Source organism: Patella vulgata, chromosome 9, assembly GCF_932274485.2.
Source record: "Patella vulgata chromosome 9, xgPatVulg1.2, whole genome shotgun sequence".
In the NCBI taxonomy this organism is placed as follows: domain Eukaryota; kingdom Metazoa; phylum Mollusca; class Gastropoda; family Patellidae; genus Patella; species Patella vulgata.
In genome coordinates this window covers 30,088,018-30,101,563 of record NC_065887.2, presented here as the reverse complement: position 1 = coordinate 30,101,563, position 13,546 = coordinate 30,088,018, and the positions used below count along the sequence as shown (strand labels likewise).

Genomic DNA, 13,546 nt, shown 5'->3' with positions numbered 1-13,546 from the left:
AAATTTTTTAAAAATTACTTAAAAGAAAATACAGTTAATTAACTATACTTTTGATTAATTTTTCAAGTCATACAGTGAAAATGTCAGTTTTTGTCAGCACTGCCCATCACTATAAAATTTGCCTTGATGTGATAGTTGCTAGAAATCACAATTCATAAACAAATATCTATTCAGTGAATCGAGGATTATTTTGAGTTTGATTTTGTAGGCGCTTCATGGCAGAAAAATAAGGTTGTCTTTTTAATTTCTATGAAAAATGTTTTATATTTATATAGTCATAAAGTAATGGGTAATGGTAATTAATTACTTTCAATGTAATGGGTAATGGTAATTAATTACATTGCTAAAAATGAGAAAGTAATTGTAATGATTACATTTAAAAAGTAATGGTAATGTAATTAATTACATTGGCAATGTAATGGCCCCAGCCCCGATTAAAAATAGATCACCGTTACACTTTGATGAAACTTTGTTTATATTACTCTCTGAATTATGGCCCTTGATTGTATGAAAAACTACGTTTTTTACGCCCACATTTTCATGTGGACGTATATTGTCAAAGCCCCTGTCCGTCCGGACGTCCGTCCACAATTGTTTGTGGACACTCTTCAGATCACAATTCTTATCTGATTTCAACGAAACTTGAAATATAGGTTTATCTCCCTAGGATCTTGGTTCCTTTCAATATTGGCATGTATCGGACTGTAACTTCATGGATTATGGCCCCTGATTGTACGAAAAATCGCGTTTTTAGCCTGTGGACCCTATAGAGGTCATGGTTTTTATCCGATTTAAAAAAAAAACCGTTACACCCTATAACGATGGTTGAGTTCAAATTTCGTAAAAATCGGACCAAAACTGACAGACAAAATGGCCGCCCCTCGTACTCAAGTAGCGTAAAAATAGGATATATCAAGGTTTTGGACTCTCTAGAGGCCACAATTTTCTTCTGGTTTTGATGAAACTTAACATGTAAGTTTGTAACCCAAAGATCTCGGTTCCTTTCAATATTCCCACATATCGGATCGTAACTTCCTGAATTATGGTCCCTGACTGTACGGAAAATCACGTTTTTAGCTTGTGTACCCTATGTAATGACGTGCCGCCATCGGACGAAATGAGTGTGGACGTTTTAACTAAAACTAGATGTGGGCGAACTGTCCGTAGGCCGCTTAGGTTCGACCAATAATATAGCGGCATGCTTGACTTTTCTAGCCAATCACTGTTCATTTCCTTCTCCCTCCATTTTTTGTAAAACCATGCTTGTTTTGCTGTGTTTATTTTATTGTCCCCCGCCTTTCGAAGAAAGCAGGGGACTATTAAAATGGGTTCGTCCGTCTGTCTGTCTGTCTGTCTGTCTGTCTGTCCGTCGGTCTGTCCGTCTGTCTGTCCGTCACACTTTTTGGGACACAATAACTCTCTTCCTAATTGAGCTAGAATGTTCAAATTTGGTGTATGTGTTTATTAGGTCAATGCCTTGATGGAGTTCGAAGATGAGCATTTTCCGCTTAGGGTAAGCAGAGATAAGCAATTTGATTGGTTGATGCTTTGGGACACGATAACTCTCTTCCTAATTGGGCTAGAATGTTCGAACTTGGTGTATGTGTTGATTAGGTCAATGCCTTGATGGAGTTCGAAGATGAGCATTTTCCGCTTAGGGTAAGCAGAGATAAGCAATTTGATTGGTTGATGCTTTGGGACACGATAACTTTTAATTGAGTTAGAATGTTCAAACTTGGTGTATGTGTTTATTAGGTCAATGCCTTGATGGAGTTCGAAGATGAGCATTTTCCGCTTAGGGTAAGCAGAGATAAGCAATTTGATTGGTTGATACTTTGGGGCACGATAACTCTCTTCCTAATTGAGCTAGAATGTTCAAACTTGGTGTATGTGTTGATTAGGTCAATGCCTTGTTTCATACCCTGTTAGGGTAAGCAAAGATAAACAATTTGATTGGTTGATGCTTTGGGACACGATAACTTTAGTTCCAATTAAGTGAGAGTGATGAAACTTGGTGTATAGTTTCATTACATCAATACCTTGACTAAGTTCGATGATGAGCATTTTCTGCTCAGGGTAAGCAGAGCGATAAGCAATTTGATTGGCCGAGACTTTGGAAAACAATAACCCTCCTTCTAATTGAGCTAGAATGTTCAAACTTGGTGTAGGGGTTTATGAGGTCAATGCCTTGATGGAGTGCGAAGATCAGCATTTTCTGCTTAGGGTAAGCAGAGATAAGCAATTTGATTTGTTGATGCTTTGGAACACGAAAACTTTAGTTCTAATTAAGTGAGAGTGATGAAACTTGGTGTATAGTTTCATTACATCAATACCTTGACTAAGTTCGATGATGAGAATTTTCTGCTTAGGCTAACGAGCAATAAGCATTTTGATTGGTCAAACTCTTCTTCTAATTGAGGTAGAATGTTTAAACTTGATGTAGATGTTCGTCTTGACTGAGTTCAACAACTCTTCTTCTAATTGAGGTAGGATGTTTAAACTTGATGTAGATGTTCGTCTTGACTGAGTTCAATGATTAACATATCGAGCTAAAGCTAAGCAGAGATAAGCAATTTCCTGCTTTGGGACAAGATAACTTTGATTCTATCTAATAGAGAGTGATGAAACTTAGTGTATAGTTCTTAATCAGTTTGATTGCTTGATACTTTGGAAAAAAATAGATGTGCGATTAATTAATATGTGTCATCTATTTATTTGGGGATTTCGGCGGGGGACATCAGCCTCACTGTTGGCTTGTTAGTATTGGCAATTTTGACCATAATTTCACTGTGGTGAATTCTTTTAATCTTTAGGCATCATATGGTAAGAGTATTGTACTTTATTATGCATATTGTGATGTTAATTAGTGATTGTTTTCACGATTATGTACAATTTAGATTGTAAATTACTGCAGTAATAGTTTTGTTTAGAGCAACGATACCATTCTTCACGTCATTTGAAAATGTCCATTATTATTCATTTCAGATTGAAACCACTTTTGTCTTACACCAACACCACCATTTATCTTGTTGACTACTTACCTGTACCTACCTGTCGATACGAATCTTCATAATTAACCGCATGTTGTGCATTCTACTCACCTTCGTTGTCGTCGTTGAACGTTGTTATCGTCGTCATCGTCGTTTGCCAGTAGAACTTTATTAAGATTTGTGACATTTTATTATACAAGTAGTCATTATTAACGTTGAATTGTGAGAGTATTGTTACAGTCTTTGTAGCTGTTGATTAATAATAATTAAATTTGCCATTACAGTTTAAAACATTTGTTTGTGGATTTGTGAATTCATCCGAGTCTGCTCTTAAGAACCTGGTCAATTCTTGGTCGCAGATTTATTTTAATCATATGTCATTTGTGTTATCAGTCACAGTGTGCTGTGAATTGTAAATCATCAGTAGTATGGAACAACAAGTCTGTGGAGCAATGGAACAGAATCTTGCTGAACGGACTGCAGATTCAATATTGAAAAAGTACTCTGAAGAGCAAATTATTCAAGAACTTTGTGATTTGAACTTGAACGTAGTGTCATCCTCTAGAGCCAATTACAATACGTTACGCCAATACCTATTTGATATTATCCTAAAGCACCCTGACCCTGATCAGGAACTAAGGAGAATAAAGGCAAGGATTTTGAGTGAAAAGGCCAGGGCAACATCTGAGGCAGACAGACAGTCTTTAGACCCCCAGGACCCACCCCTTCGACAGGCCACTCCTCCTGCCAATATAGAGGAAGAAGAGCCAGGCGAAGAACAGCTTGAGGAAGATCATCAATTAAAATTAAATCCAGATTTATCTCCGGAATTTAAGCAAATGATATCCTGCATAGAGCAACTGAGGGAAGAACAAAGTAGACAAAGAGAAGACATGGTGGAACTACTGAAAACGTTGTCAGCGCAACAAAGTAGATCTCATCCAAGTTCTCCATCTTCATCCAGACATGAGTCTGACATTTCTATGGACCCTCAAGTCATAGATAGGCGGTACGAACAGTATGTTAGCAACGCCCATGCAGCTTTAAAGCGCCTTGAAAAGGAGCTGCAGGAAGATTCTATAGAATCAAATCTAGACTTGGCAGATGAAAAGGCCCAAGTTAACGTTGGAAAGCTGATTACATTTGTCGAACAGTGTATCTTTCCACAAGATTACTCCATGAAGAGAGAGCGGCAGTTACAACAAACTAGCATATTGGAGAAGGACTTCGACGAAGCTCATCGCCAAGCAAAATTAAGGATTCGTTCCTTACAGAAGAAAGAAGAACAAAGAAAACGTCAATCCTTTTTATCATCGTCGATCAAGGTTCCCTCCTATTATGGTGATGTACTAGACTTTGCTTCGTGGATATCTGAATTTGATCAACTGGTACATTTTAACGCAGATGTGCACGACCAAGGCAAGTTGAAAGCCCTTAAAGAGTCATTGAAAGGAACTGCGGCGTCCACATTGACAAACTTCGACATTATTGGTAAAAACTATACAACTGCCTACAATCTTGTACGGAAACGTTTTGGGAAACCTCGGCTACTTATTCACCATGAAGTAGAGTCAATAGTCAAAATACCAGAACTAAAGGACGACGCCACATCATATCGCAAATGTCTTGAACAAATGGAGACCAGATCCACGAACCTATCAACCCTAAAAGCAGACATGGAGACAGTGTTGGTTGGACTGGTGGTCCCCAAATTCACCAGGACATTAAGGATGTCATGGGAAAGACATTTAAAATCGCATGTAAATGATGACGCCTGTGCTTCCATGAGAGATCTGCTTGATTTCCTACAGGTTGAAACAGAACTACTTGAAGCATCTTCTAACATTGACAAATTGCCTTTCAAGCAGATCAATGAAAAAGCACAAAGAAGACAGAACAGCAAGCGACACATGGGATCTGCCCAATCTCTTGCCATCACGTCTAAAAAGAAAGTCAGCTCCCCGAACACATTGCCTCTATCGGGATGTTCTTTCTGTGCAAAGGCCCATGCTCTGGACACTTGTAGCCAGTTTTCTTCGTTGGACCAAAAAGATAGACTAATTCACGTGTTCACAGCCCGTATATGCCGTTCCTGTCTAGAACCATTTGGGGGACCTAAACACAGTTGTGGAAAAACTTGTCCAATCTGTTCGCAACGACACCATGAATTATTACATGATGGGTACCTGTCTACTCCAAGCAGAGGTCTTCCTGCCAAACAACCAACGCCAAGAGCAAATGTCACATCACCAAATCAAGTATCCTTACCTTCAGTTTTAGTGGCAAGACCTACATCTCCAGATGATGCTTGTGCGGCTCTCCCTGTTCTACAAGCTAAGATTACCTACAAAGAAAAAACGTGTATCGTTAATATTGGTATGGATAGTTTTTCAGAAAAGAGTTTTATCACTAAGGATATAGTGGATACATTACATCTTCCGGTTTCTAAAATGTCTCCATTAGTGGTGGCAGGATTTGGTGGTTTGAAGACTGAACTTCACGAGGCAACCACATTTGATCTTACTCCATTGCAAGAACTTCAATCTTCTTCCTTCAAGACAACTATTCATATTGACGCTATCATACGAGATGGTGATATCTGTGATCCTGTTACTCCTGTACATCTCCATCCCAATTTGGCAACTGTTTGTGAACAGTATCCCTTAGCACGTGCACCTCTAGACCAGTCTGTACGTATTCATGTGCTACTTGGAGCATGTCATGTTGTCTCCAGTATGAGGGTTGTGGCCCACTTAGACAAGGATGGCCCTTGCATTTTGTCAACACCCTTTGGCTATACCATTGGTGGTTCATACAGAAATACATCTTCACTGAAAACAAATCAAGTAAATTCCTGTTTAATATTAACGCCCAAGATTCGAATCCTGGATACAGAAGATGCTGGGAAGGATCCTACTAGTTTTGCCAAGAAAGAAGGCAATATACACCTAGAAGAGGACACCATTAATTTGGATAAACAGTTAGAGAGACATATGACTCTGGAATCTTGGGGACTAGGAACTCAGGAATGTACCACCTCAAATGAAGATGAGATGGCTATTCAGAAATTCAAGGAAAGCGTGTTTTTTGATCATTGCAGTGGACACTATGAAGTGGCCTTACCTTTTAGAGAAGAATCATTACCTCTGAAAGATAACATGGATGTAGTCCTGAAAATAATGTTGAGGACTGAACGTCAATTGTTGAGATCTCCAGAAAAAATGAAAATGTACAATGAGGCTATGGATGACTATGTCAAGAGAGGCTTTGCTAAGGAGTTATCAGAAGATGAAGTTAAATGGGCTCTTAACCAGGAACACATGTTCTTGCCTCATCACCCTGTTATAAAGGACTCTGTTTCCACAGCACTTCGTGTTGTTTTCAACGCTTCACATAAAGCAAGCCCTGAAGACTCATCTCTAAATGAAGCTCTATTACCTGGCCCAAAGCTCCAGCCAGATCTATGTCAGATCCTTCTTCGATTCAGAATAAACCGCTTTGCTGTGGCAGGCGACGTTACCAAGATGTTTTGCATGACCAATCTGGCCCCAGCTCATTGGAGGTATCAGCTTTATCTTTGGAGAGGAGGCGATACAACAATTTCACCAAAGATATATGCAATGGTTACTTTAATGTTTGGAGTAACCTCTTCACCTTATCTTGCTATACAAACAATGAGACATCATCTAGATAAGTATTCTCAGAGTTATTCGGATGAAGTGAATGAGATCAGAGAAAATATGTACGTAGATGATTTTCTCTTTGGTGGTTCTGATGAGGATCAAGTACAGGAACTCTGCCATAATTCTATCAAGATCCTGTCGGAAGGTGGATGGCAATTACGGAAGTTCTCATCCAATTCTCAACATGTCTTAGAATCCCTCTCACCAGAGCAGCGAATGACCAATTCTCTGATTAGTTTTGACGATGAAGAGAAACTAGAGGCTGGAATCTCCACAACTTTAGGATTGGTATGGGACACTAGAAGGGACACCTTTGGAATCAAAGTGATGGAATCCTTACTGAAGCCAGCCAAAAAGGTCACCAAGCGAGTAATTGTCAGTCGCTTTTCTTCAATATTTGATGTTTTCGGTTTCGTTGGACCTTTCACCCTTCAGATGAAGATCATTGTCCAAAAACTATGGAAACAAAAATACGATTGGGACGAACCAGTTCCTAAAGGAATTGAGTCTGAATATAGAATATGGGAAAGCGAACTTCACAAGTTGAATGAGATTTGGATACCAAGATGGACATACCTCGATCCTGCTGTCCTTGAAAGCCAGCTGTGTGGGTTTGCTGACGCTTCTTCGTATGCCCTTGGCGGGGTAATATTTTTGCGTGTTGTTGACACCACAGGAGGAATCCGTATTACGTTCCTAATGGCGAAGAGCAAGGTTGCACCTGTAAAAGCTGTTACAATTGCCAGATTGGAATTAGTGGCAGCCCTCCTACTTTCTAAGATGATCACCTTTATCAAGGAAGCTTTCACTACTGTAAATCCTGACGTTCATTTGTGGACAGACAGCTCCATAGTAATATCTTGGCTTTCAAGACCCAGTTACGACTGGAAGACGTACGTTCGCAATAGAGTCCAGAAAATTCAAGAGCTGACCAGTGGGTGTGAATGGCATCATATTCCTGGAATTGAAAATCCAGCAGATATCCATTCGAGAGGTTCGAATCTTTCGGCTTTAATGGAAAATGACCTTTACTGGAAGGGCCCTTATTGGTTACAACTTCCTATCTCATCATGGCAGTCCAGTACTCCAACCGATCCAGAAGAAGAGGAATTAGCACGGGAAAAAGCTAGTACAACTTCTACATCTCTTCTAGTTGAGATCACCCACTCCACTATATTGGATAAGTCCAATGATTATCACCGCTGTCTTAGGCTTGCGGGATTTATTCGGAGATGGTTAAATACTATTAAGCAGCGCAAGAGTTCGAGAATAGATTCCACCATCCAACATCAAGACACCACTGTGCCAAGTAATAGAGATCTTTTGTCTGAAGAACTTGAGCCTTTGTCGTCTCAGGAACTAAAAGAGTCAGAGGATGGGTTGCTACGTTACACCCAATGGATGCATTTTCCTCTAGAGTATGAAGCTCTAATGAATGGAGGAAAGCTACCCAAGGAAAGTCGTTTAACCAAGTTCAAACCCGTGTGGGATAAAAACCGACGTCTTATTGTTGCCCAAGGACGACTAACATTTTCAAACCTTCATCCTGAAGCAAAACAACCTGTGATACTTCCTTCAAAGGACAAATTGGTGGAATTACTTATTCTTCATGTACATCAAAGTAGATCCCACGCACCTCAAGATCATACAGTCAACTTGTTACGTAATAGATATGCTATACTGCATTGTAGACAATCTGTTCGAAGCGTACTTAGACATTGTGTGCAATGTCGACATTATAATGCCCCTCCTGTCTCACAACAAATGGGATCTCTACCAGAGTGTCGCACTGGCTCAATTATCGCCCCTTTTGACACATTAGGAGTCGATTATACTGGCGCAATAACTGTTAAAGCACCAGGCGGGAAGACTATTAAAGCCTACATTTTGATTGGAACATGTGCCCAGACTAGGATGTGTCATCTCGAACTCACAACTGGCATGAGCACAGAGGCTACCCTTGGGGGATTAAGACATATAATTAATCGTCGTGGTATGCCAAGAAGAATCATCTCCGATAATGCTAAGTACTTCATAAAGTGCTCTCAAGTTGTCAAGTCCGAGCTGCAACATTACGCAACATCTCATGGTATTAACTGGGAATTCATCGTTGATCGAGCTCCACACAGAGGTGCCTTCTGGGAAAGGTTAATCCGGTCCATGAAAGAACCCTTGCGTAAGATAATTGGTAATTCAATGCTAACCTGGGAAGAAATGTTGACCATTTTATCAGATGTGGAACGACACTTAAACTCAAGACCACTTACCTACACTGGATCTGATGTCAACAACCCTCGTTCCATCACACCAGCTCACCTTGCTTTCGGAAGGTCCTTGGAGCAGCTTCAAGAGGCTCCCGCAGAGTTAAAATCTTTGAATGACAGGTATCGTCTTCAAAGAGATGTTTTACAACAGTTTTGGGAACGTTGGGAGTCGGAGTATCTTCCTAACTTACTGCCTTTACAGAAATGGTATACAGAGAATGAGCCCCTTCAAGAAAATGATGTTGTCCTAATCACAGAGGACAATACCCGCAGACCACAGTGGAGAATGGCAAGAGTCATCGAAGGAATTCCTAGTCGCGATGGTATAGTGAGGACTTATCGTCTGCAGACCTCCACAAGTGAACTGAAGAGACCTGCTCAGCGGCTTCGGTTACTAGAGAAACACAGCCCAATTCCATTGATGGAGGCTGAGGATAAAAACTGTGCGCGTGACATTTCAAGTGCTGATGTTGTAGATCTCCAGAGAGATCTAAGTGGGGAGTGTAATGACGTGCCGCCATCGGACGAAATGAGTGTGGACGTTTTAACTAAAACTAGATGTGGGCGAACTGTCCGTAGGCCGCTTAGGTTCGACCAATAATATAGCGGCATGCTTGACTTTTCTAGCCAATCACTGTTCATTTCCTTCTCCCTCCATTTTTTGTAAAACCATGCTTGTTTTGCTGTGTTTATTTTATTAGTATTGGCAATTTTGACCATAATTTCACTGTGGTGAATTCTTTTAATCTTTAGGCATCATATGGTAAGAGTATTGTACTTTATTATGCATATTGTGATGTTAATTAGTGATTGTTTTCACGATTATGTACAATTTAGATTGTAAATTACTGCAGTAATAGTTTTGTTTAGAGCAACGATACCATTCTTCACGTCATTTGAAAATGTCCATTATTATTCATTTCAGATTGAAACCACTTTTGTCTTACACCAACACCACCATTTATCTTGTTGACTACTTACCTGTACCTACCTGTCGATACGAATCTTCATAATTAACCGCATGTTGTGCATTCTACTCACCTTCGTTGTCGTCGTTGAACGTTGTTATCGTCGTCATCGTCGTTTGCCAGTAGAACTTTATTAAGATTTGTGACATTTTATTATACAAGTAGTCATTATTAACGTTGAATTGTGAGAGTATTGTTACAGTCTTTGTAGCTGTTGATTAATAATAATTAAATTTGCCATTACAGTTTAAAACATTTGTTTGTGGATTTGTGAATTCATCCGAGTCTGCTCTTAAGAACCTGGTCAATTCTTGGTCGCAGATTTACCCTATAGAGGTTATATATCACCGTTACACCCTAAGGATGGTTGATTTCGAATTTCGTAAAAATCAGACCAAAACTGACAGACAAAATTTGCCGCCCCTTGTACTCAAATAGCGTAAAAAATATGGTATATGAATGTTCTGAACCCTCTAGAGGTCACAATTTTCTTCTGATTTTGATGAAACTTGAAATGTAAATTTATAACTCAAAGATCTTGGTTCCTTTCGATATTCGCGCATATCGGATCGTAACTTCCTGAATCCTGCATTCAATATTGGCATGTGTCGGATCAAAACGTTCAAATATATCACCGTTACACTAACTGTAATTTTGCCTGAGTTTGAATTTCGTGAAAATTGGACTATTTTCATACGCCCACATTTTCATGTGGACGTATATTGTCGTCGCCCCTGTATATTGGCATGTATCGGATCGAAACTTCATGGATTATGCCCCCTGTTTGTACGAAAAATCACTTTTTTAGCTTGTGGACCCTATAGAGGTCACAATTTTTATCCGATTTTGTTGAAACTTGAAATGTAAGTTTATAACCCAAAGATCTTGGTTCCTTTCGATATTCGCGCATATCGGACCGTAACTTCCTGAATCCTGCATTCAATATTGGCATGTGTCGGATCGAAACTTCATGGATTATGGCCCCTGTTTGTACGAAAAATCACGTTTTTAGCTTGTGGACCCTATAGAGGTCACAATTTTTATCCGATTTTGTTGAAACTTGAAATGTAAGTTTATAACCAAAAGATCTTGGTTCCTTTCGATATTTGCGTATATCGGACCGTAATTTCCTGAATTATGGCCCCTGATTGTACGAAAAATCGCATTTTTAGCTTGTTAACCCTATAGAGGTCATAATTTTTATCTGATTTAAAAAACTGTATTATTATATCACCGTTACACCCTAAGCACGGCTGAGTTCGAATTTCGTGGAAATCGGCCCAAAACTGACAGACAAAATGGCCACCCCTCGTTCTCAAATAGCGTAAAAATATTGTATATCAAGGTTGTGGACCCAATAGAGATCGCCATTTTTACCCGATTTTGTTGAAACTTGAAATATAAGTTTATAACCCAAAGATCTCGATTCCTTTCGATATTTTTGCGCATATCGAATTGTAATTTCATGAATTATGGCCCTTGATTGTAGGAAAAATCACTTTCTTTTTAGCTTGTTCTCTATCCATCTCTCGAAAATGTGATCCGATTTTGATGAAACTTGAAATACATGTTTATAACCCAAAGATATTGATTTAAAAAAACATTCGAATATATCACCGTTACACTGTAATTCTAATTGAGTTCGGATTTTAAAAACCGTTTAAATATATTAGCATTCCACCATAATGAATGTTGAATTTAAATTTCGGGAAAATCAAAATGAAACTGCCCGACAAAATGTCCGCTCTTTGTATGCAAATTGTGTAAAAGTATGCAATACAAAGGTTGTGGACCCTGTAGAGGTCACAATTTTTATCCGATTTTGAAGAAACTCAAAATATATCTTTATATCCCAAAGATCTCAGTCCCTTTTGATATTTGGGCATTTCAGACCATAACTTTCTGGATTATTGCCCCCTGATTGTTCAAAAAATCCCGTTTGTTTTTAGCTTGTTCTCTACCCATCTCTTGCAAAATGTGGGCGTATCCTGCCTGGCAGCCGCTGGTTTAGCTTTGGTTCCTCTAGAGGTCACAATTTTTATCAGATTTAAAAAACTATTTGAATTGACAGTTGAGTTCGAATTTCGTTAAAGTCTGACCAAAGCTGCCTGACAAATGGCCACTCCTTGTACACAAATAGTGTAAAAGTATGTAATACCAATGTAGGCACTCTAGAAATCACAATTTTTATCCGATATTGATGAAACTTAAAATATGTTTATATCCCGAAGATCTAGGTTCCTTTAGATTTTCGGGCATATCGTACCATAACTTCCTGGATTGTGGTGTAACCTCTAGGGGTCACATTTTTTTTATTCCGTTTTAAAAACTGTTTAATTATATCACTGTTGTTAGAAAATAATTATGGTCGAGTTTGAATTTCGTAAAAATCGGATCGGAACTTCCCCACAAAATGGACGCTCCTTGTATGCAAATAGTGTAAAAGTATGTAATACCAAGGTTGTGGTCCCTCCAGAAGTTACAATTTTTATCTGATTTTGATGCAACTTAAAATATGTTTATGTCCCGAAGATCTAGGTTCCTGTAGATATTCACGCATATCGGACCGTAACTCCTTGGATTATGGTCCCTGACTGTACGAAAAATACCTTCTTTTTTTTTGAGCTTCTTCTCTGTCCATCTCTTGCAAAGATAGGTTGTCAGGCATCAAAACATACGCCCACAGCAGCTAAATCGTCTGAGGGGTCGATAAGGGTTGTCGCATATTTATTCTTTTGTAGGTAATTAGGGGCATTAAATAGACAATTTCATACAGATGACATTATAATTTTCGTCATTTGAGGGTTCACAAGGTTCTAATAACTAAAAAAGGGCCATAACACTGGAAGTAATCTACAGAAATTGTTGAAATTCGACAGGCTTTTTTGTTTTACTAATTCAAACAATGCATATAAATTCCATACAGATCGGATGGTAACTTTTGTCATTCAAACGTTCACAAGGTTCAACAAAGTAAAACATGGGCCATAACTCTAGAAGTAATTGACAGAAATGGCGGATATTCAATAGGCTTCTTCATTTCACTAATTTAAATGATGCATATGAATTTCATACAGATTGGGTGATAACTTTTGTCGTTCGAGCGTTCACAAGATTCAACAAAGTGAAACAAGGGCCATACCTCTAGATGTAATTAACGGAAATTTGCTGAAACTCAATAGGCTTGTTCGTTTTACTAATTTAAACCATACATATAAATTTCATACAGATCAGATAATAACTTTTGTCGTCAGAGCATTCACAAGGTATGAAAAAGTGAAACAAGGGCCATAACTCACAGCGTAATTATTGGAAATTGCTGAAATTCAATAGGTTTCTTCGTTTCACTAATTCAAATGATGCATATAAATTTTAAACAGATCGGATGATAACTGTTGTCATTAGAGTGTTCACAAGATTGAACAACGTGAAACAAGGGCAATAACTCTAGATGTAATTAACGGAAATTGCTGAAATTCAATAGGATTCTTTGTTTTACTAATTTAAATGATGCATATAAATTTCATACAGATCGGTTGATAACTTTTGTCGTTACAGCGTTCACAAGGGCCATAACTCTAGATGTAATCAACACAAATTGCTGAAATTCAATAGGATTCCTTGTTTTACTAATTTAAATG

At 38.7% G+C, this 13,546-nt stretch overlaps 1 protein-coding gene across 2 annotated transcripts; it reads left to right on the top strand.

Annotated features, from left to right (window-relative positions):
- Positions 1 to 2,764: 2,764 nt before the first annotated feature.
- On the top strand, positions 2,765 to 10,158 carry LOC126831638 (uncharacterized). Of its 2 annotated transcripts, none has more exons than XM_056103134.1 (2): positions 2,765 to 2,823; positions 2,986 to 10,158. In XM_056103134.1, exon 2 carries the CDS (start codon positions 3,419 to 3,421, stop codon positions 9,536 to 9,538), a length of 6,120 nt encoding a protein of 2,039 aa, XP_055959109.1. In that variant the 5' UTR covers positions 2,765 to 2,823; positions 2,986 to 3,418; the 3' UTR covers positions 9,539 to 10,158. The 2 variants fall into 2 exon arrangements, 1 of the variants encoding a protein (XP_055959109.1); XR_008789194.1 differs by lacking the exon at positions 2,765 to 2,823 and having other exon boundaries at positions 2,830 to 9,700; positions 9,863 to 10,158.
- Positions 10,159 to 13,546: the final 3,388 nt, after the last annotated feature.